At 47.9% G+C, this 24,190-nt stretch overlaps 1 protein-coding gene and 1 pseudogene across 3 annotated transcripts; one reads left to right on the forward strand and one right to left on the reverse strand.

The window, feature by feature from the left end:
* LOC124019762 overlaps nt 1-6,486 on the forward strand; it is a 13,640-nt pseudogene extending 7,154 nt beyond the window's left edge.
* Nucleotides 6,487-7,003: 517 nt separating this feature from the next.
* Nucleotides 7,004-23,509, reverse strand: LOC124019758 (bestrophin-3-like). Of its 3 annotated transcripts, XM_046335183.1 has the most exons (10): nt 23,351-23,509; nt 22,933-23,097; nt 22,530-22,624; nt 19,792-20,025; nt 17,319-17,473; nt 14,874-14,954; nt 11,601-11,753; nt 10,322-10,402; nt 9,970-10,121; nt 7,004-8,103 (listed from the first exon to the last, which is right to left on the reverse strand). In XM_046335183.1, exons 2-10 carry the CDS (start codon nt 23,082-23,084, stop codon nt 7,146-7,148), a joined length of 2,061 nt encoding a protein of 686 aa, XP_046191139.1. In that variant the 5' UTR covers nt 23,085-23,097; nt 23,351-23,509; the 3' UTR covers nt 7,004-7,145. The 3 variants fall into 3 exon arrangements, with proteins under 3 accessions (XP_046191139.1, XP_046191137.1, XP_046191138.1); XM_046335181.1 differs by lacking the exons at nt 11,601-11,753; nt 14,874-14,954; XM_046335182.1 differs by lacking the exons at nt 11,601-11,753; nt 14,874-14,954 and having other exon boundaries at nt 23,374-23,474.
* Between the last annotated feature and the right edge of the window lie 681 nt (nt 23,510-24,190).

Consider the following 24,190-nt stretch of genomic DNA (forward strand, 5'->3'; position numbering starts at 1 on the left):
AACTCAGTGGACCCATCAGCTGAACCCTGTTACCTGAAGAGCTACTGGCAGGTCAAACTGGGTCAGAACTAGAATAACTCATATCATGTTGTCCCGCTGTCAAACTGGGTCAGAACTAGAATAACTCATATCATGTTGTCCCTCGGTCAGAACTAGGATAACTCATATCATGTTGTCCCGCTGTCAAACTGGGTCAGAACTAGAATAACTCATATCATGTTGTCCCTCGGTCAGAACCAGGATAACTCATCATGTTGTCCCTCGGTCAAACTGGGTCAGAACCAAGATAACTCATATCATGTTGTCCCTCTGTCAAACTGGGTCAGAACCAAGATAACTCATATCATGATGTCCCTCTGTCAAACTGGGTCAGAACCAAGATAACTCATATCATGTTGTCCCTCTGTCAAACTGGGTCAGAACCAAGATAACTCATATCATGATGTCCCTCTGTCAAACTGGGTCAGAACCAGGATAACTCATATCATGTTGTCCCTCTGTCAAACTGGGTCAGAACCAAGATAACTCATATCATGTTGTCCCTCTGTCAAACTGGGTCAGAACCAGGATAACTCATATCATGTTGTCCCTCGGTCAAACTGGGTCAGAACCAAGATAACTCATATCATGTTGTCCCTCTGTCAAACTGGGTCAGAACCAGGATAACTCATATCATGTTGTCCCTCTGTCAAACTGGGTCAGAACCAGGATAACTCACATATTGTCCCTCTGTCAAACCAGGGGACATATCCACAGTTAGTAGTAGGGCTGCCCACAAGAGTGAGGCAGCTGTTTGATCACTTGATATGACTGAGAAAAAGGATAATATTGTGCTGTCAGGTCATCTAGTGGGGAAATGGTGCAATTGTCCCCGATTTCAATTGTGATGCTGTGGGGGAAAACTCAGGGGACGTGGGTACAAACCAATATTACATTTCAGAATTGGTTAAAAGAAGGTTAGGGTCAGGGTTAGGTTAAGGTTAGGGTCAGGGTTAAGGGTTTGGTTAAGGTTAGGTTCAGGGTTAAGTTAAGGTCAGGGTTAAGGGTTAGGTTAAGGTTAGGGTCAGGGTTAAAGGTTAGGGTCAGGGTTAAGTTAAGGTCAGGGTTAAGGGTTTGGTTAAGGTTAGGGTCAGGGTTAAGGGTTAGGTTCAGGTTAGGGTTAGGTTAGGTTAAGGTTAGGGTCAGGTTTAAGGGTTTGGTTAAGGTTAGGGTTAGGGTTAAGGTTAGGGTTAGGGTTAGGGTTAGGTTAGGGTCAGGTTTAAAGGTTAGGGTCAGGTTAAGGTTAGGGTTAGGGTTAGGTTAAGGTTAGGGTCAGGTTTAAGGGTTTGGTTAGGGCAGGTTTTGGCTAGTTAGGAAGTCAATGGAATGCTGGTCAGAAAAGTCCCTTTCGTCTCATCTTGTTGCTGTATCCTAGTAAACCAAAATGGCAGCCAAATTAGAGGTTGAATTCTTGTAAAAAGGTCATCTCCCTGTAGTTCTGAACACATGTTTTCCTGCACGTCTTCCACTCCAGTATACAGGTCCAGGGAGCCTTGACTTTCTGTCCCCGCGGCTGTCAGGCCATCATTGATACAGGCACGTCTCTCATCATCGGCCCCAACCGTGACATCCTCGCTCTACAACAGCTGATAGGAGCTACCCCCACCTCCATTGGAGAGGTGATATTATAACGTTATATACTAATTAAATCCATTTTATTTGTCACATACACATGGTTAGCAGATGTTAATGCGAGTGTAGCGAAATGCTTGTGCTTCTAGTTCTGACAATGCAGTAATAACCAACGAGTAATAACAATTCCAAAACTACTACCTTATACACACAAGTGTAAAGGGATGAAGAATATGTACATAAAGATATATGAATGAGTGATGGTACAGAGCGGCATAGTCAAGATGCAGTAGATGGTATAGAGTACAGTATATACATCTGAGATGAGTAATGTAGGGTATGTAAACATACAAGTGGCATAAAAGTAGCTAGTGATACATGTATTACATAAAGATGCAGTAGATGATATAGAGTACAGTATATACATATGAGATGAATAATGTAGGGTATGTAAACATTATATTAAGTAGCATTGTTTAAAGTGGCTAGTGATATATTTTACATCAATTTCCATCAATTCCCATTATTAAAGTGGCTGGAGTTGAGTCAGTGTGTTGGCAGCAGCCACTCAATGTTAGTGGTGGCTGTTTAACAGTCTGATGGCCTTGAGATAGAAGCTGTTTTTCAGTCTCTCGGTCCCAGCTTAGATGCACCTGTACTGACCTCGCTTTCCAGATGATAGCGGGGTGAACAGGCAGTGGCTCGGGTGGTTGTTGTCCTTGATGATCTTTATGGCCTTCCTGTGACATCGGGTGGTGTAGGTGTCCTAGAGGGCAGGTAGTTTGCCCCGGTGATGCGTTGTGCAGACCTCACTACCCTCTGGAGAGCCTTACGGTTGAGCCTGGGGGGGCAAGGAGATTAGGATCTGTGGAAGCAGGTCTGGAGCGGAATACATTGAAGCAGTAGAGCAGGGAGTCAGAGCAGGGAAGCAGGACTGAGAAGACGAGGGACTGGAGACAGGTACCAGAGCAGACGGGACTGGAGACAGGTACCTGAGTCAGACAGACGGGACTGGAGACAGGTACCTGAGTCAGAGCAGACGGGACTGGAGACAGGTACCTGAGTCAGAGCAGACGGGACTGGAGACAGGTACCTGAGTCAGAGCAGACGGGACTGGAGACAGGTACCTGAGTCAGAGCAGACGGGACTGGAGACAGGTACCTGAGTCAGAGCAGACGGGACTGGAGACAGGTGGAGACAGGTACCTGAGTCAGAGCAGACGGGACTGGAGACAGGTACCTGAGTCAGAGCAGACGGGACTGGAGACAGGTACCTGAGTCAGTGGAGACAGGTAGCAGAGCAGGGGACTGGAGACAGGTACCTGAGTCAGAGCAGACGGGACTGGAGACAGGTACCTGAGTCAGACGGGACTGGAGTCAGAAAAACAGGATAAGAAAATGGAGGGGAGTCGGGACTGAGTCAGAGGAGAGAAAGTCAGAGCAGCGTGACTGGCTGAGGGGAAAAACAGGATAAGAAAATAAGGGGGAGAGAGCACTGGGGAGTGGTGCCAGGTTGAGGGAGGTTCAGGATGAGAAGTAGGTGTGGCAGGAGCAGATGTAACAACTACTATTACTACAGCTACTACTACTGTAAATACTACTATTACCACTAGTACTACTATTGCTACTACTACTGCAAATACTACTATTAACACTATTGCTACTACTGCTGCTACTACTACTACCATTACTACTACAGCTACTACTACTGCAAATACTACTATTACCACTACTGCTACTACTGCTGCTACTACTACTATTACTACTACTGCTACTACTGCTGCTGCTACTACTACTATTACTACTACAGCTACTACTACTGCAAATACTACCATTACCACTACAGCTACTACTACTGCAACTACTACTATTACCACTACTGCTACTACTGCTGTTACTGCTACTGCCACTGCTACTACTACTACTACTACTACTACTACTATTATTACTACTAGTACTACTACTACTACTACTACTACTACTATTATTACTACTAGTACTACTACTACTACTACTACTACTGCTACTACTACTATTATTACTACTATTACTACTACTACTACTACTACTACTACTACTACTACTACTGCTACTACTACTGCTACTACTACTATTATTACTACTAGTACTACTACTACTAGTACTACTAGTGATAGGAGCGACCCCCACCTCCATTGGAGTGCCCATTCTATGGCCGTCTCTGTAGAGTTACAGGGGCTGCACGAGGCTCAATGCCATTTACATTCCAGTCGATTCAGGAAGTACACTGAAATTCCAATTCTCTTCAATGCTTTTCAATGAGGAAAATGTGTTGCAGTACCTGATTGACTGCGCCCGCATCTCCAGCCTGCCCCAGGTGACCATCACGCTCAACGGGGTGGAATACGTGCTCACTGCTGAGTCCTACGTCAAAAGGGTGGGTACTGGTCCAACAGACAGTGAATGAACATGACAAGTGAGATATTTCCAGATGTCGACATACATACTATTACAGTATTTACTTTAACTTGTGTGTGATAATCATTTTAGTATAAATGATAGATCTACATTTTTCTGTGTCCTACGGTAGAGGCCTGTGTCAAAAAACATAAGGTATTTGATGAGTGGTTGTTTGGATTGTGGTCATATTTCTGACACACTAACTCTCTCCCTCCTTTACCTTCCTTCTCTCTCCCTCCTCTCTCCTTCTCTCTCCCTCCTCTCTCCTTCTCTCTCCCTCCTCTCTCCTTCTCTCTGCCTCCTTTACCTTCCTTCTCTCTCCCTCCTCTCTCCTTCTCTCTCCCTCCTCTCTCCTTCTCTCTCCCTCCTCTCTCCTTCTCTCTCCCTCCTTTACCTTCCTTCTCTCTCCCTCCTCTCTCCTTCTCTCTCCCTCCTTTACCTTCCTTCTCTCTCCCTCCTCTCTCCTTCTCTCTCCCTCCTCTCTCCTTCTCTCTCCCTCCTCTCTCCTTCTCTCTCCCTCCTTTCTCCTTCTCTCTCCCTCCTTTACCTTCCTTCTCTCTCCCTCCTCTCTCCTTCTCTCTCCCTCCTCTCCTTCCTTCTCTCTCCCTCCTCTCTCCTTCTCTCTCCCTCCTTTACCTTCCTTCTCTCTCCCTCCTCTCTCCTTCTCTCTCCCTCCTCTCTCCTTCTCTCTCCCTCCTCTCTCCTTCTCTCTCCCTCCTTTACCTTCCTTCTCTCTCCCTCCTCTCTCCTTCTCTCTCCCTCCTCTCTCCTTCTCTCTCCCTCATTTACCTTCCTTCTCTCTCCCTCCTCTCTCCTTCTCTCTCCCTCCTTTACCTTCCTTCTCTCTCCCTCCTCTCTCCTCTCCTCCTCTCTCCCTCTCCTCTCTCCTTCTCTCTCCCTCCTTTACCTTCCTTCTCTCTCCCTCCTCTCTCCTTCTCTCTCCCTCCTCTCCTCCTTCTCTCTCCCTCCTCTTACCTTCTCTCCCCTCCTTTCCTTCCTTCTCTCTCTCCTCCTCTCCTTTCCTTCTCTCTCCCTCCTTTACCTTCCTTCTCTCTCCCTCCTCTCCTTCTCTCTCCCTCCTCTTCCTTCTCTCTCCCTCTCTCTCCTTCTCTCTCCCTCCTTTACCTTCCTTCTCTCTCCCTCCTCTCTCTTCTCTCTCCCTCCTTACCTTCCTTCTCTCTCCTCATTTACCTTCCTTCTCTCTCCCTCCTCTCTCCTTCTCTCTCCCTCCTTTACCTTCCTTCTCTCTCCCTCCTCTCTCCTTCTCTCTCTCCCTTTACCTCCTTCTCTCTCCTTTACTCTCCTTCCTTCTCTCTCCCTCCTCTCTCCTTCTCTCTCCCTCATTTACCTTCCTTCTCTCTCTCCTCTCTCCCTCCTCTCCTTCTCTCTCCCTCTCCTTCTCTCTACTTCTCTCTCCTTCTCTCCATTCCTCTCCTTCTCCCTCCTTCCTCCTTCTCTCCTTCTCTCTCCTTCTCTCTCACTCCTCTCTCCTTCTCTCTCCCTCTCTCTCCTCTCTCCCTCTTCTCTCTACTTCTCTCTCCTTCTCTCCATTCCTCTCCTTCTCCCTCCTTCCTCCTTCTCTCCTTCTCTCTCACTCCTCTCTTCTTCTCTCTCCTTCTCTCTACTTCTCTCTCCTTCTTCCTCCTTCTGTCTCCTTCTCCCTCCTTCTCTCTCCTCCTCTCTCTCCTCCCTCCTCCTCCTCCTCTCCTCTCCTCCTCCTCTCTCTCTCTCCTCTCTCTCCTCTCCTCCTCCTCCCTCTCCCTCCTCCTCCCTCCTCTCTCTCTCTCCTCCTCCCTTCCTCCTCCTCCTCCCTCCTTCTCTCTCCTCCTCTCCTCTCCTCCCTCCTCCTCTTGCTCCTCCTCTCCCTCCTTCTCTCTCCTCCTCTCTCCTCCCTCCTCCTCTCCCTCCTCCCCCCCCCCTCTCTCCTCCCTCCTCCTCTCTCTCCTCCGCTCCCTCCTCCGCTCCCTCCCTCTCCTCTCCCTCCTTCTCTCTCCTTCCTCCTCCTCTCCCTCCTTCTCTCTCCTCTTCTCTCTCCTCACTCCTCCTCTCCCTCCTCTCTCTCCTCCTCTCTCCTCCTCTCTCTCTCCTCCTCCTCCTCCTCCCTCCTCCCCTCTCTCCTCCCTCCCTCTCTTCAGGAGGTGATGGGTGATCATGAGATCTGTTTCAGTGGGTTCCAGGGGGAGGATCTGCACTCCTCGACGGATCCTCTGTGGATCCTAGGGGACGTGTTCCTCTCTGATTACTATAGCATCTATGACCGGGGACAGGACAGGGTGGGCTTCGCTAAGGCCAGACACACACGCTATGCAACGTTGGATGCAGAGATGGATAGATAGATGGGATGTGGGAAGGGAGTGATGGATGGATGGATGATAGAAGGAGGGATGAAGTGAGGAAGGAAGGAAGGAAGGATAGTGATAGAATTGTGGATGAAGTGAGGAAGGAAGGAAGGAAGGAAGAATAGTGATAGAAGTGAGGAAGGAAGGAAGGAAGGAAGGAAGGAAGGAAGGAAGGAAGCAAGCAAGCAAGGAAGGAAGCAAGCAAGCAAGGAAGGAAGGAAGGAAGGAAGGATAGTGATAGAAGAGTGGATGAAGCGATGCATGGAATCACCATGCTGCACCTCCTGTCATCATCACTGAGACAGAAGTGCTTCATGGGAAGGCTGAAAGGCTGTCTGGCCAGCATTATCAGTGGCTGTCTGGCCAGCATTATCAGTGGCTGTCTGTCCAACATTATCAGTGGCTGTCTGGCCAGCATTATCAGTGGCTGTCTGGCCAGCATTATCAGTGGCTGTCTGGCCAGCATTATCAGTGGCTGTCTGGCATCTTTTGAGAAGAATTCATGCATTTCCATTCCATTAAAGTTAATAAATAATTGTTTAAATGCAATCAGGTGGTTTTTGTTGCATCATTTTGTGAGTGAGTACAATGATTAACAGTGAACGATGACTGAATCAATTATATTTTATTATAAAACAAACATTTGATGTTTATTAGGGTGTCAATTATAATAATGCTGTGTACACCCTTAGAGATCCTGTGAAATGACTCATATTAGGGCACAGCAGGTCGATATGCACTGTAGGTCAGAAGAACATTAGGACTTCTCCGATTGTGACTTGTCCTTGTTCTCTTGGCTGTCATTGGTGTCCATCTTGTCACTCTCATGACCAATGGACTCCAGAATGTCTGTCTCGGGGACTTGCAGTGCTTGGAACTGGGCAGGCTCAGCAGGAAAGGGGAGGGCTGTGGAAGTGTTTCGGCCTCTCCTCCTCCCTAGGCCTTGAGGACTAGGCAGGCTGTGCAGGGAGCTCTTTGAGCCCTGTCTGGAGAACTGGAAGGACAGCTGACGTCTCTGTGGCTTACACCAGTCTTTGGGGACGTTCCAGCTCAACTTCTTGGGCCTCGGTTGGGTACAGCTGTTGCCCTGATTCGTGTTCAGGGCCGGAGCCTCCACAATGGGGGACAGATCTACTGGAGTCCCAGGCTTACTTGAGGCCTGCTCATGCCCTGTCTGTTGGGAGAAGGCCTCTATATGATTCAGGGGTTGTGGAGCCCCGGATAACGCCCCACACTTCCCTCCATCACCCCCATAACCACCATCCCCATGATCATCAGAAGAAGCAGGTGGACTTACCACCCACTGAGGCAGGTCTGTGAAGGACGGCGTACGGGGCTCAGTGTCCAGGGAAGAAAGAGTACTGCTAACCTCCCGTAGCGTATCCAGAGGGTGGTTGGTCGAGAGGGGGTTATGGGAGTTAAAGAGGTTGGGTCTGGGGAACAGAGAGTGATCAGGTCCTGGGGAGGCCTGGTCGTCTGATCCAGGGTGGTCATGGGAGTCAGGTCTGAAGGGGAAGAAGGCCTCACTGCTGTGACGTTTGAAGGAGGGCCGAGGAGGGACGAGCTCTGGGGGATCCTGGACGCTGAGAAGCCTACGCACGTGCCCCAGGACTGACGTTTGACGACCATGACGGAAGTTGTGATTGCTGTAGTGGCTGTCCTGTCTGTGAATGTCCATTTTGTCTGCCTCTCCGAACTGAAAAATGCCCGATAGACTGAAAGATAGAGGATATTACAGTGAATACTTTAGACTAGATAGTATACATGTTATGGATATTACAGTGAATACTTTAGTCAAGATAGTATACAGGTTATGGATATTAGTGAATACTTTAGTCTAGATAGTATACATGTTATGGATATTACAGTGAATACTTTAGTCAAGATAGTATACAGGTTATGGATATTAGTGAATACATTAGTCTAGATAGTATACAGGTTATGGATATTAGTGAATACGTTAGTCTAGATAGTATACAGGTTATGGATATTACAGTGAATACTTTAGTCAAGATAGTATACAGGTTATGGATATTAGTGAATACATTAGACTAGATAGTATACAGGTTATGGATATTAGTGAATATGTTAGTCTAGATAGTATACAGGTTATGGATATTAGTGAATACATTAGTCTAGATAGTATACAGGTTATGGATATTACAGTGAATACTTTAGTCAAGATAGTATACAGGTTATGGATATTACAGTGAATACTTTAGTCAAGATAGTATACAGGTTATGGATATTAGTGAATACATTAGACTAGATAGTATACAGGTTATGGATATTAGTGAATACATTAGACTAGATAGTATACAGGTTATGGATATTACAGTGAATACATTAGACTAGATAGTATACAGGTTATGGATATTAGTGAATACATTAGACTAGATAGTATACAGGTTATGGATATTAGTGAATACATTAGACTAGATAGTATACAGGTTATGGATATTACAGTGAATACATTAGACTAGATAGTATACAGGTTATGGATATTAGTGAATACATTAGACTAGATAGTATACAGGTTATGGATATTAGTGAATACATTAGACTAGATAGTATACAGGTTATGGATATTACAGTGAATACATTAGTCTAGATAGTATACAGGTTATGGATATTAGTGAATACATTAGTCTAGATAGTATACAGGTTATGGATATTAGTGAATACATTAGACTAGATAGTATACAGGTTATGGATATTAGTTAATACGTTAGACTAGATAGTATACAGGTTATGGATATTAGTGAATACGTTAGTCTAGATAGTATACAGGTTATGGATATTAGTGAATAGTAATGGTTTTGACTAGACAGTATACAGGTTATGGATATTACAGTGAATACATTAGTCTAGATAGTATACAGGTTATGGATATTAGTGAATACATTAGACTAGATAGTATACAGGTTATGGATATTACAGTGAATACATTAGTCTAGATAGTATACAGGTTATGGATATTAGTGAATAGTAATGGTTTTGACTAGACAGTATACAGGTTATGGATATTAGTGAATACGTTAGACTAGATAGTATACAGGTTATGGATATTAGTGAATACATTAGACTAGATAGTATACAGGTTATGGATATTAGTGAATACATTAGTCTAGATAGTATACAGGTTATGGATATTAGTGAATACATTAGACTAGATAGTATACAGGTTATGGATATTAGTGAATAGTAATGGTTTTGACTAGACAGTATACAGCTCGTCAGAATTGACCAGAATTGGCTCTTTGTAGCAGGTTAGGAGAATTAGGTTAGGAAAAAAACAATGTGATTTTGAAGGTCTGGCAACACGAGACTAGGAAAAGGGTTAGGATTAGATCAAATGTGTCAATTTGACACATAAACTGTATCCTCTCTAGTCATGCCCTCTTGTCCATCTTCTCTCAGACAGATATCTAGCTGAGGAGAGATGGGAGTTTTTCCACATGTCCCTGCATACGCATGCAGTAGTCGTGTGTGTGTGTGTGTGTGTGTGTGTGTGTGTGTGTGTGTGTGTGTGTGTGTGTGTGTGTGCGCGTGCGTGCGTGCGTGCGTTGTCATGTCCTCACTCCAACTCTCTGGTGGACCCGAGGAAGGAGGGTATGCAGTAGTCTGCAGCAGCCAGGGTGTAGGGAGGCAGAGCCTCAGAGTCGTTCCAGTAAATGTCTTTAGTCATTGGAGGGAAGTTCATGTGCATCTCATCCACCGCGATCAACGACACCTGAGACAACACAGGCATTGACTGAATGATCGATTGGCACAAATGACAGATCAATCAATAACATCGGCTTGAGAAAGACATGAAAACTAGTCTGGGTTCCTGTTATTACTGTCAGGCACTTTGCAACACATGTTTGATTGATTGATTGATTGATTGATTGATTGATTGATTGATTGATTGATTGATTGATTGAACGTAACCTGCAGATTTCTGTCGATACACCAGTTAGCCTCGAAGTCGTCATCATCCTCCCCAAATGGATTAATGAGTTGCTCAGCAACCTGAAGGAGAAGGATCTGTCACATGACTGCTCATTATCTCAGACAAATGTCTTGATACGGAAGTGATGCCAAACAACAGTCATGTGACATCAGGGATTACAACATTGGTCGACAAACTAAATCCCACAAGGCATAGATAATCTTACTGTCAACAGAATTTGGGTTCCATACTTCCTGACAAATCCCCATTTTTATCCAATGAAATTGATTGTCAGACATGGTGCAGCAGCTGTACAGACGTTGTGTACTGACACTGTACCCAACACTGTACACTCTGCTGTAATGATCTTCGTCTGTTGTTTGTAGAAAGTCAGACCGAAATGCAGCGTGTAGGTTACTCATGCCTTTTAATGAAGCTAATACGGTACATGAAATAACGAAGAAGAAAACAACAAACGAATGAAACTAATACAGCCTATCTGGTGACTAACACTAAGACAGGTACAATCACCCACGAAATACAACGCGCACTCAGGCTGCCTAAATACGGTTCCCAATCCGAGACAACGAGAATCAGCTGACTCCAATTAGGAATCGCCTCAGGCAGCCAAGCCTAACCAGACACACCCCTAATAATACACACTCCTAATTAATACAAACCCCAATACGAAATACAACATATAAACCCATGTCACACCCTGGCCTACCCAAACATATAACAAAAACACAAGATACAATGACCAAGGCGTGACATCTGCAATTAATACAAACATTCCCTCTCACAAGACCTTCACATCTGCAACCACACATTCCCTCTCACAAGACCTTCATATTAGCATCACAACCCCAACACTATACACTCTGCAACCACACATTCCCTCTCACAAGACCTTCATATTAGCATCACAACCCCAACACTATACACTCTGCAACCACACATTCCCTCTCACAAGAAAAGGCATTTGTAGATCACAACCCCAGCATTGTTATCCACAGTACTGGGGTTTGATGTCCGGGTCTAATTTCCCTGGTTGAAACCAAAAGGCAAAAAGGTTTGTGGAGGACAGGACCTTGAGCCAGCTGGACTACAATAACAACTGTGTGTGTGTGTGTGTGTGTCTCTCTCTCTCTCTCTCTCTCTCTCTCTCTCTCTCTCTCTCTCTCTCTCTCTCTCTCTCTCTCTCTCTCTCTCTCTCTCTCTCTCTCTCTCTCTCTGTCAGTGAGTCAATCAGCCAGTCAGTCAGTCAGTCAGTCATACCTTGAGCCAGCCAGAGTAGAAGAAGAACTGTAGCATAGTGAAGATGGGAACGTAAAAGTCCTGGTCATGACCTGGGTAACCCTGAGCTGGGTCCAAGAACTGTCTACCAATAATACAGGCAAAGATGAAGGTGTAGACGGCCAGGGTTACTACCTGGAGAGGGGAGAGGGAGGGGAGGAGGAGAGAGAGAAAGGGGGAGGGAGGGGAGGGGGAGGGGGGGGGAGAGATGGGGATGGGGAGGGAGAAAGGGAGAGGGAGGGGAGGAGAGTTGGGGAGGGGGAGAGAGCGAGAGAAAGGGGGAGGGAGAGGAGGAGAGATGAGAAAGAGGGAGGGAGAGAGGAGAAAGGGGGAGGGAGAGAAGAGAGAGGGAAGGAGAGTTGGAGAGACAAATAGAGAGCATGGTTCCACAGGTTGTCTTTGTAGCTATTTACAAGTACACCATGTCAATAAACACCATGTCAATAAACACCATGTACCATGTCAATAAACACCATGTCAATAAACACCATATAAACACCATGTCAATAAACACCATGTCAATAAACACCATGTCAATAAACACCATGTACCATGTCAATAAACACCATGTCAATAAACACCATGTCAATAAACACCATGTCAATAAACACCATGTCAATAAACACCATGTCAATAAACACCATGTACCATGTCAATAAACACCATGTCAATAAACACCATGTACCATGTCAATAAACACAATGTCAATAAACACCATGTCAATAAACACCATGTCAATAAACACAATGTCAATAAACACCATGTCAATAAACACCATGTCAATAAACAACATGTCAATAAACACCATGTCAATAAACACCATGTCAATAAACACCATGTCAATAAACACCATGTTAATAAACACCATGTCAATGAACAGGATTTGTTTGACATGTGACCATGTGAGTATTTCCATTGTTGGCTGAGACCCTCATGGCCAAGTCATTCCACTACTGTCTGAGATTACATAGCCTCTGAAAACTGATCCCAGTCACGTCAATGGTTTCATTTCATTCACAGAGCTGCTGCCTGAACAGCAACAAATCAGTCTACAAACGTCACATGAAACTTTACTTTAATACATTTAGTTTTACAGGGACCTTTAGTCAACATTACTGTAAAAGCTAATTTTCAACAGATGTCACTGAGCAGGAAACTGTCAACAGATGTCACTGACTCGCCAGAGGTCACACTGGCAATTTGTGCAGACCGCAGAGAGATAGAGGGCAGCTACCCAATTAGCCAATGGCTATAGAGAACCCCTCCTACCCTGGGGTCCTGCTGCCCTGTCCATTACTCTGTAATCATCATGTGGTGTTACAGGAAGCTGCTCTTGAGGTGCTCATCACAAAGGGACGTCATCTTCCCTGTCCACAGCTGGGTGGAACCGCATGAGGGGAAGAGAGGAGCACAGGGCGTACTGCCCACTAGGGGAGAGAGAGGGGAGACGGAGGAGAGAGGAGCACAGGGCTTACTGCCCACTAGGGGAGAGAGAGGGGAGACGGAGGAGAGAGGGGAGACGGAGGAGAGAGGAGCACAGGGCTTACTGCCCACTAGGGGAGAGAGAGGGGAGACGGAGGAGAGAGGGGAGAAGGAGGAGAGAGGAGCACAGGGCTTACTGCCCACTAGGGGAGAGAGAGGGGAGACGGAGGAGAGAGGAGCACAGGGCTTACTGCCCACTAGGGGAGAGAGAGGGGAGACGGAGGAGAGAGGAGCACAGGGCTTACTGCCCACTAGGGGAGAGAGAGGGGAGACGGAGGAGAGAGGAGCACAGGGCTTACTGCCCACTAGGGGAGAGAGAGGGGAGACGGAGGAGAGAGGAGCACAGGGCTTACTGCCCACTAGGGAGAGAGAGGGGAGACGGAGGAGAGAGGAGCACAGGGCTTACTGCCCACTAGGGGAGAGAGAGGGAGACGGAGGAGAGAGGAGCACAGGGCTTACTGCCCACTAGGGGAGAGAGAGGGGAGACGGAGGAGAGAGGAGCACAGGGCTTACTGCCCACTAGGGGAGAGAGAGGGGAGACGGAGGAGAGAGGAGCACAGGGCTTACTGCCCACTAGGGGAGAGAGAGGGAGATGGAGGAGAGAGGAGCACAGGGCTTACTGCCCACTAGGGGAGAGAGAGGGGACGGGGGAGAGAGGAGCACAGGGCTTACTGCCCACTAGGGGAGAGAGAGGGGAGAAGGAGGAAGAGAGGAGCACAGGGCTTACTGCCCACTAGGGGAGAGAGAGGGGAGACGGAGGAGAGAGGAGCACAGGGCTTACTGCCCACTAGGGGAGAGAGGAGAGACGGAGGAGAGGGGGTTGGGGGAGAGAGAGGAGAGACGGAGGAGAGAGAGGGAGATGGAGGAGAGAGGAGCACAGGGCTTACTGCCCACTAGGGAGAGAGAGACTGCCCACTAGGGGAGACGGAGGAGAGAGGAGCACAGGGCTTACTGCCCACTAGGGGAGAGAGAGGGAGACGGAGGAGAGAGGAGCACAGGGCTTACTGCCCACTAGGGGAGTGAGAGGGGAGACGGAGGAGAGAGGAGCACAGGGCTTACTGCCCACTAGGGGAGAGAGAGGAGAGACGGAGGGGGAGAGAGAGGGGGATGGGGGAGAGAGGAGCACAGGGCTTACTGCCCACTAGGGGAGAGAGGGGAGACGGAGGAGAGAGGAGCACAGGGCTTACTGCCCACTAGGGGAGAGAGAGGGGAGACGGAGGAGAGAGGAGCACAGGGCTTACTGCCCACTAAGGGAAGATAGAGGGGAGACGGAGGAGAGAGGAGCACAGGGCTTACTGCCCACTAAGGGAAGAGAGAGGGGAGACGGAGGAGAGAGGAGCACAGGGCTTACTGCCCACTAAGGGGAGAGAGAGGGGAGACGGAGGAGAGAGGAGCACAGGGCTTACTGCCCACTAGGGGAGAGAGAGGGAGACGGAGGAGAGAGAGAAGCAGAGGGCTTACTGCCCACTAGGGGAGAGAGGGCTTACTGGGGAGAGAGGGAGAGGATTGGAGAGGTTCAAATCCCAAAGCTTGATGATGAGTTGGTTATGTGAATCAGGAGAGTGTACACAGGGCACCCAGGGGCCCCAGGCCCATGTTTGGGAGACCTTGGAGAGGCACACTGTCACAACCCACTGGGTTTTCAGAGGACACGGGAGGACAGTGTGACTAGGGGAGTTATAGAGAGGAGCACAGGGCTTACTGCCCACTAGGGGCTATGTGAGGGGAGACGGATTCCCATGGTAAGTGTGGAGCACAGGGCTTACTGCCCACTGGGGAGTAGAGGAGAGGAATCCCAACCCAGTCATAACCAAATAGGGGAGAGCAGAAGTCCTGAATGTGTTCATCACAGGGCTTACTGCCCACTAGGGAGAGAGAGAGAGGAGACAGGAGGAGAGAGGAGAGGAGAGAGACTGCCCACTAGGGGAGAGAGAGAGAGATGGAGGAGAGAGAGAGAGAGACTGCCCACTAGGGAGAGAGAGAGAGACAGAGAGAGGAGCACAGGGCTTAGACAGAGACAGAGACAGAGACAGAGAGACAGAGACAGGGGAGAGAGAGAGCAGAGACAGGGAGAGAGACAGAGAGAGACAGAGAAATCATCAAACTTGATGATGAGTTGGTTATGAATCAGCTGAGTAGTGTAGAGAGCACCCAGGGAGAGAGAGGCCCATGTTTGGGAGACCTTGACAGAGGCACACTGTCACAACCCACTGGGTTTTCATGAGAGAGAGGGAGGACAGAGAGAGTTATAGTAGACAGAGAGAGAGAGACAGAGAGAGAGAGAACAGAAGATTCCCATGGTAAGTGAGAGAGAGACAGAGAGTGCGTGAGAGACATGCTATCCAGAGAGACAGACGGAGAGAGACAGAGAAGACAGGGAACCAAAGAGAGAGAGACCAAGTCCTGAATGTGTTCATCTCCTAGAGAGACCAGAGAGAGAGAGAGAGAGACAGAGAGAGACAGAGAGAGGGAGAGAGAGAGAGAGACAGAGAGAGACAGAGACAGGGAGAGAGAGAGAGAGAGAGAGAGAGAGAGAGAGACAGGGAGAGAGAGAGAGAGAGAGAGAGACAGGGAGAGAGAGAGAGAGAGAGGAGAGAGACAGGGAGAGAGAGAGAGAGAGAGAGAGAGACAGAGACAGAGAGAGAGAGAGAGAGAGAGAGAGAGAGAGAGAGAGAGAGACAGAGAGAGACAGAGACAGAGAGAGAGAGAGAGAGAGAGAGAGACAGAGACAGGGAGAGAGAGAGAGAGAGACAGAGAGAGACAGAGACAGGGAGAGAGAGAGAGAGAGAGAGACAGAGAGAGACAGAGACAGGGAGAGAGAAAGAGAGAGAGGGAGAGAGAGAGAGAGGGAGAGAGAGAGAGAGAGAGAGAGACAGAGAGAGAGAGAGACAGAGAGAGACAGGGAGAGAGAGAGAGAGAGAGAGAGAGAGAGAGAGAGGAGAGAGAGAGAGAGAGAGAGAGAGAGAGAGAGAGACAGAGAGAGACAGAGAGAGACAGAGAGAGACAGAGAGAGAGAGAGAAGACAAGAGCATGGGGTTGCACTGAGTTTGCCTTTGCTATATACAAACACACACAGCAACATGATCCAGACCCTGTTAGGATCAAGGTCGTATTAATAGAGGAGACTCAGAGTTTAGCAGAGTGTTAGTGAGGGTCAATGCAGTTCTATATCAATGCATCTCATAACTATTTCCACAAGTAACGGAGCTGTAAACTAACAATAGTCCCAGTCTTTAATGTTACTCCTCATTAAGACGTTACTTTAATGTTACTCCTCATTAAGACGTTACTATAGTGAAGGAGCTGTACTTTAAGACTATTGAAGTCCCAGTAAACAGTATAATGTTACTCCTCATAAAGACGTTACTATAATGAAGGAGCTGTACTTTAATGTTACTCCTCATTAAGACGTTACTATAATGTTACTCATTAAGACGTTACTATAATGAAGGAGCTGTAAACTAACAGTCCCAGTCTTTAATGTTACTCCTCATTAAGACGTTACTATAATGTTACTCCTCATTAAGACGTTACTATAATGTTACTCCTCATTAAGACGTTACTATAATGTTACTCCTCATTAAGACGTTACTATAATGAAGGAGCTGTAAACTAACAGTCCCAGTCTTTAATGTTACTCCTCGCATCCCGTACCCTGTTGGCTGTTTTTAGGATTGTATCGTTCCTTCCTGTCCTCGAGGCATCCCGTACCCTGTTGGCTGTTTTTAGGATTGTATCGCATCCTCGAGGCATCCTGGTTGGCTGTTTTTAGGTATCGTTCCTTCCTGTCCTCGAGGCATCCTGTTGGGCTGTTTTTAGGATTGTATCGTTCCTTCCTGTCCTCGAGGCATCCCGTACCCTGTTGGCTGTTTTTAGGATTGTATCGTTCCTTCCTGTCCTCGAGGCATCCCGTACCCTGTTGACTGTTTTTAGGATTGTATCGTTCCTTCCTGGATTCAAGGTATCCAGTAACCCTTCAGAGCCAAAATGGAGTCAATGTCCTCCATTTAGAGCGGGATTAGACTCTGTGTTTCCTCTGTTTACTGGTATATCTCTGCTTTGCTCCACTAACTGCCATACTCACGTTGAGGATGGTCTGCAGATCCACGCTGTCCAGACTACAACCTCTGCAGGATTCAGAGCCAAAATGTCTCCTCTGGTTCCTGTGGCAGGTATACTTTATCTATCTATGCCTGTTGAAGCTACCGCCATACTCACGTTGAGGATGGTCTGCAGGTCCACGCTGTCCTTGATGCGGCCCTCCGTCCGAGCCCTGGACGCCATGTTAGAAAACCACACCACAGGGATCCAGTACTTCAGGTGGGGAGACTTGACAGCATCAAAGATCTTCCTCTCTTCTGGAGTCATGAAGCCTGCAGGGAGGAGGAGAAGGGGGAGGAGGAGAAGGAGGGGGGGTGAAGAGGAGGAGGGGAGGAGGAGGAGGAGGAGGAGGAGGGGGTGAAGGGGAGGGGAGGTGGGGGTGAAGAAGAGAAGGGGAGGAGGAGGAGGGGGAGGAGGAGGAGTGAAGAGGAGGAGGGGAGGAGGAGGATGAGGGGGATGAAGAGGAGGGGGGAGGAGGTGGGTGAAGAGGAGGAGGGGAGGAGGAGGAGGGGGAGGAGGGGGTGAAGAGGAGGAGGGGAGGAAGAGGAGGAGGAGGGGAGGAGGACGAAGGGGGATGAAGAGGAGGGGGATGAGGTAGGTAAAGAGGAGGAGGGGAGGAGAAGAAGGAGGAGGAGGACGAGGGGGATGAAGAGGAGGGGGGAGGAGGTGGGTGAAGAGGAGGGGGAGGAGGGGGGTGAAGAGGAGAAGGGGAGGAGGAGAAGGAGGAGGAGGAGGAGGGAGGAAGAGGAGAAGGAAGAGGAAGAGGGGGAGGAAGAGGAAGAGGAAGAGAAGGGGGAGAAGGGGGAAGAGAAGGAGGAGGGGAGAAGGAGGAGGGAGGGGGAGGAAGAGGAGAAGGAAGAGGAGGAGGGAGAGAAGGGGGAGAAGTGGGAAGAAGGTGGAGGATGAGGAGTGGAAGGAGGAGTAGGGGGAGGAGGAGGAAGAGGAGAAGGAGGAGGAGGGGGTAGGGGGAGGTGGAGGAGTGGAAGGAGGAGTAGGGGGAGGAGGAGGAAGAGGAGAAGGAGGAGGAGGGGGTAGGGAGAGGGGAGGAGTGGAAGGAGGAGTAGGGGTAGGAGGAGGAAGAGGAGGAGGAGGTGGGTAGGGGGAGGGGGAGGAGTGGAAGGAGGAGTAGGAGGAGGAGGAGGAAGAGGAGGAGGGGGATAGGGGGAGGATGAGGCGTGGATACAGCAGTACTGGGGGAATACTAGTGGTTAGAGGAAACAAGGCGTTTAGTAGGTCTAATTCAATCACTGAATCCTAATGACTTGGCTGATCCTGGGTAGCCCAAAGAAACTGAAGAAGGAAATGAAAAGATGGTTCTAGAAGATCCAGTTACAGATCCTTGTTTAACTCTCACATGTCATGCATCCTGTTTACCAATAAAACACTTATGGAAGCGTCTCAATTTGTAAGTCGCTCTGGATAAGAGCGTCTGCTAAATGACTTAAATGTAAATGTAAATGTCTCCCGAGTGGCTCAGTGGTCTAAGGCTGTGCCACTAGAGATCCTGGTTCGAGACCAGGCTCAGTGGTCTAAGGCTGTGCCACTAGAGATCCTGGTTCGAGACCAGGCTCAGTGGTCTAAGGCTGTGCCACTAGAGATCCTGGTTCGAGACCAGGCTCAGTGGTCTAAGGCTGTGCCACTAGAGATCCTGGTTCGAGACCAGGCTCAGTGGTCTAAGGCTGTGCCACTAGAGATCCTGGTTCGAGACCAGGCTCAGTGGTCTAAGGCTGTGCCACTAGAGATCCTGGTTCGAGACCAGGCTCAGTGGTCTAAGGCTGTGCCACTAGAGATCCTGGTTCGAGACCAGGCTCAGTGGTCTAAGGCTGTGCCACTAGAGATCCTGGTTCGAGATCAGGCTCAGTGGTCTAAGGCTGTGCCATTAGAGATCCTGGTTCGAGACCAGGCTCAGTGGTCTAAGGCTGTGCCACTAGAGATCCTGGTTCGAGACCAGGCTCAGTGGTCTAAGGCTGTGCCATTAGAGATCCTGGTTCGAGACCAGGCTGGTGCACAATTGGCCCAGCGTCGTCCGGGTTAGTGGAGTGTTTGGCCCAAAAGGGATGTTCTTGTCCCATCGTGCTCTAGCGACTCCTGTGGTGGTCCAGGCACAGTGCATGCTGACACGGTTACCAGGTGTACGGTGTTTCCTCCAACACATTGGTGCGGCTGGCTTCCGGGTTAATTGAGAATTGTGGCAAGAAGCAGTGCGGCTTGGTTGGGTTGTGTTTCGGAGGACACACGGCTCTCGACCTTCGCCTCTCCCAAGTCCGTACGGGAGTTGCAGCGATGAGACAAGACTGTAACTACCAATTAGAAATTGGGGAGAAAAAGGGATACAAGTATTTTTTTTTTACTGAAGGTTGAGTGAACTTTCTTGATCTGAACCAAACCTGTAAACCAAACCTGGTCGACCTTTGACCCCACCTATGTGTATTCTATTGGGGTCAGGTAAGGCCAAGCACATGTCATTGAGGTACCTGCTTCCACTACTTGGTCCGTGAAGTTATGTACAGAATATATCTGTCAAAATGAGTTTTCTCCTGACCTCCTGACCCCATCTATATGCATTCCGTTATCCCCTTGGGGGTCGTACCTGCCTCCACCACATGCTCCATGGTGGGGAATCTCTTACAGACGGCGGTGCTGACAGACCGGAAGATGAGCAGTGAGGTGAGGTTGACGTAGCGTATCAGCGTGCGTCTGAGGAGGCGGCCCTGCTCGTCGTGGCCGTGAACACAGCTAGAGACCAGGAACATGAGGCGGTCGGGCCAAGGCAGATTCACAAACTGGTTCCACCAACGGTTGACCACCAGGGTTACGTAGAAACCTGCAGGGAGGAGGAGATATCAGCATCATCTACACCAGGGCTCTACATCCTCCTAAAGGTTTTAAACTCCAACCCCGTTCCTGGAGAGATATCTTACTGTAGGTTTAAACTCCAACCTTGTTCCTGGAGAGATACATTCCTGTCGGTTTAAACTCCAACCCTGTTCCCGGAGAGATACCTTCCTGTAGGTTTTAACTCCAGCCCTGTTCCTGAGAGATATCTTCCTGTAGGTTTAAACTCCAACCTTGTTCCTGGAGAGATACCCTCCTGTAGGTTTTAACTCCAACCTTGTTCCTAGAGTGAAAACCTACCGGATGGTAGCTCTCCAGGTACAGGGTTGGAGTTTAAACCTACAGGAGGGTATCTCTCCAAGAACAAGGTTGGAGTTTAAACCTACAGGAAGGTATCTCTCCGGGAACAGGGTTGGAGTTTAAACCGACAGGATGGTATCTCTCCAGGAACAAGGTTGGAGTTAAAACCTACAGGAGGGTATCTCTCCAGGAACAAGGTTGGAGTTTAAACCTACAGGAAGGTATCTCTCCGGGAACAGGGTTGGAGTTTAAACCGACAGGAGGGTATCTCTCCAGGAACAAGGTTGGAGTTTAAACCTACAGGAAGGTATCTCTCCGGGAACAGGGTTGGAGTTTAAACCGACAGGAATGTCTTCTCTCCAGGAGCAGGGTTGGAGTTAAAACCTACAGGAGGGTATCTCTCCAGGTACAGGGTTGGAGTTTAAACCTACAGGAGGGTATCTCTCCAGGAACAGGGTTGGAGTTAAAACCTACAGGAGGGTATCTCTCCAGGAGCAGGGTTGGAGTTAAAACCTACAGGAGGGTATCTCTCCAGGAACAGGGTTGGAGTTAAAACCTACAGGAGGGTATCTCTCCAGGAGCAGGGTTGGAGTTAAAACCTACAGGAGGGTATCTCTCCAGGTACAGGGTTGGAGTTTAAACCTACAGGAGGGTATCTCTCCAGGAACAGGGTTGGAGTTAAAACCTACAGGAGGGTATCTCTCCAGGAGCAGGGTTGGAGTTAAAACCTACAGGAGGGTATCTCTCCAGGAGCAGGGTTGGAGTTAAAACCTACAGGAGGGTATCTCTCCAGAAACAGGGTTGGAGTAAAAACCTACCGGACAGTAGATCTCCAGGAACAGGGTTGGAGTTAAAACCTACCGGACGGTGTCTCTCCAGGAACAGGGCTGGAGTTAAAACCTACCGGAAGGTATCTCTCCAGGAACAGGGCTGGAGTTAAAACCTACCGGACGGTGTCTCTCCAGGAACAGGGCTGGAGTTAAAACCTACCGGAAGGTATCTCTCCAGGAACAGGGCTGGAGTTAAAACCTACCGGAAGGTGTCTCTCCAGGAACAGGGCTGGAGTTAAAACCTACAGGAGGGTATCTCTCCAGGAACAGGGTTGGAGTTAAAACCTACAGGAAAGTATCTCTCCAGGAACAGGGTTGGAAAGCCCTGATCTACAGTAAGTCAAAACAGTATTTTGTCAGGTATGACTACAGTAGCAACCAAGGAGGAGGTTTGGGTTGAGAAGGGCTGCTTCGAAATGACATTTAATTTCCTACGTAGTGCAGTACTCTTCAGGCTACATTTGAGCCTCAAGCTCAAAACAGAAAATTGACCCCTAGATCATTGTCTAGGGCAACTTCATCCCAGTCCATATCAATATTTTATTGACATAAACTGAGATACATAAATGTCATGAAAGCCACTTTGTGCCATTCACACAGAAGCACAACACTATTAAGCAACAATCTGATATGCCATGCAAAGCACTCCAGCAAACCCAACAATATCCCTCTTTCCCTGCTTTGGTCCGAATCCTAATGATTTCCTTCCATTAACTCAATCACCAGTTCATTTCCCCATTGGAATCAGTGTCTGTCGGAGAGCTTCTGTTATTAAGTAAAGGGTTGACAAATCACGATCATTAGTTTGTTGCCTGGCACTGTTGAGGAGTAGTTGGGGTCATTTGGTTGGATAGTAGCAAGCAAGTCAGACAGTTAACGCAGTGTGTGTGTGGGTGTGTGGCGGTGTTTGTGCGTGCGTGCGTGCGCGCGTGTGTGTGGGTGTGTATCAGTGTGCGTGTGTGTGTGGTGATCGAGAAAGAATTGCACTCTGTTGTCATTCTGTTTTTAGGTGGCGGACACACATTTGCCCGACGACTCAAACTGAATTCTTCCGCTGCTCTTATGTTCGCTACATTACCGCGGAGAAGAAACTAACATATGTGGGCGTGGCGTAGCGTTTGGCTGGAGCGAAGAGTTTGGGTCGCCAGGCAAGCTACACATGGGGTTGCGGATGAGGTGAATTTCCCGCTTAAACTGTAAAGCACTTTCAGCACATCTGGAAAGCACCTCTACAGTATTCAGGTAGAAACAGGCATTCTCATCTCAGCACAGCGCTAGTAGCTCATAGAGATAATAGGCTAATACTATAAACTACTCAGTGCGCATGCGCTGATTACAACCTGCACAAGTCGTACTGACTTACCAAGCACAAACGTGACTGGAATCTGTTCTGCATACTTGTTACAGTGAAGAGCCAACTTTTCAAAGAAACGCTTTTCAGGGTCTGAGAGAGCAAGTCTAGATTGACAGATGTGTTAATTAATTAAGTAACATTATAGGTTTGTTCACATGCAGTTATTGATATATCACAGCGATACAAATCAATTACGGACCCATCATGCAAAGTCAAATCAAAGGCTCATATTACATCTTCATTTGTAATCACAGTTATAAACACATTAAAATCAGATAATAGATACTGTTATATAATATACATACACAAATAACATAACAATTATATGATTAATATTTCACCGAGGACTTTTATTTGTGACAATACTAATGTTTTTAAGGAAAAACGCGTAATAGCGTAATATTATGCCTACCTGTAAACGAGGCTCACCAAGGTATATAACAGTACAAAGACTATAAACTCCCGATAAAGCAGTTTGTAGATGCTGCCTCTCCATCGCAGTAGAAGTCTATGGAAACCGAAGAACGTGGCGTTGGCGACTTTACTGGAGTAGGTCACCGTCATCTTCCTTCAATCACTGCAGAAAAACGACCTAGTCATCCAATTTACACTTAGTTGACAGACACTCCCTTGTCCTTACCGGTTGTGAATGTAGCTGACTTAAATTGATATCTAAAAAAAAAATTTCCGCAGTAAACTACTCTCTCAAGGCAAGCTGTCATGGCACAATAATAACCAGTCAAAATAACCATTATTTCCATGTTACGTGGATACGAAATAACGTTATTAAAAAAACATTAATAAAAGTATACATTTTTTTTCACACATACCTTTTGTACCAAATCTAACTCACATTGCTTGTTGTTGCTTTAGGCGTAATATAGTGTATTCCTGAACCGTGAGTCAAGATTGAGCAATCATCAGGTGACCGCCCTGGCCACATTTAGCTGGTTGTCTGTCTGTGTCTGTCTGTCAGTCCAGCTGCCAGTGCGCTCCTGGCTATGGCTGTCTGGGCAAGATGCCCACCATGTCATGGCGGTGGATGGGCACTATGTCATGGCGGTGGAATAAGATGGCACTATGTCATGGCGGTGGAATAAGATGCGCACCAAGTCATGGCGGTGGAATAAGATGCGCACCATGTCATGGCGGTGGAATAAGATGCAATGTCATGGCGGTGGAATAAGATGCGCACCATGTCATGGCGGTGGAATAAGATGCGCACTATGTCATGGCGGTGGAATAAGATGCGCACTAATGTCATGGCGGTGGAATAAGATGCGCACTATGTCATGGCGGTGGAATAAGATGCGCACCATGTCATGGCGGTGGAATAAGATGCTCATGGCGGTAATGTCATGGCGGTGGAATAAGATGCGCACCATGTCATGGCGGTGGAATAAGATGCGCACTATGTCATGGCGGCAAGTCTCTGGTTTTTTAATACAACATGCCTATACAACATACCAGCTCCTACATTTATCCCTGCCTGCAAACATGCCTAAGACATCCCTACCCTCTGGTTTTAATACATTTATCCCTGCAAGTCTCTGGTTTTAATACAACATGCCTATACATGCTCCTACATTTATCCCTGCGTGCAAGTCTCTGGTTTTAATACAACATGCCTATACAGCATACCAGCTCCTACATTTATCCCTGCGCTACAT

Source organism: Oncorhynchus gorbuscha, unplaced genomic scaffold (genome assembly GCF_021184085.1).
Source record: "Oncorhynchus gorbuscha isolate QuinsamMale2020 ecotype Even-year unplaced genomic scaffold, OgorEven_v1.0 Un_scaffold_675, whole genome shotgun sequence".
NCBI classification, from domain to species: domain Eukaryota; kingdom Metazoa; phylum Chordata; class Actinopteri; order Salmoniformes; family Salmonidae; genus Oncorhynchus; species Oncorhynchus gorbuscha.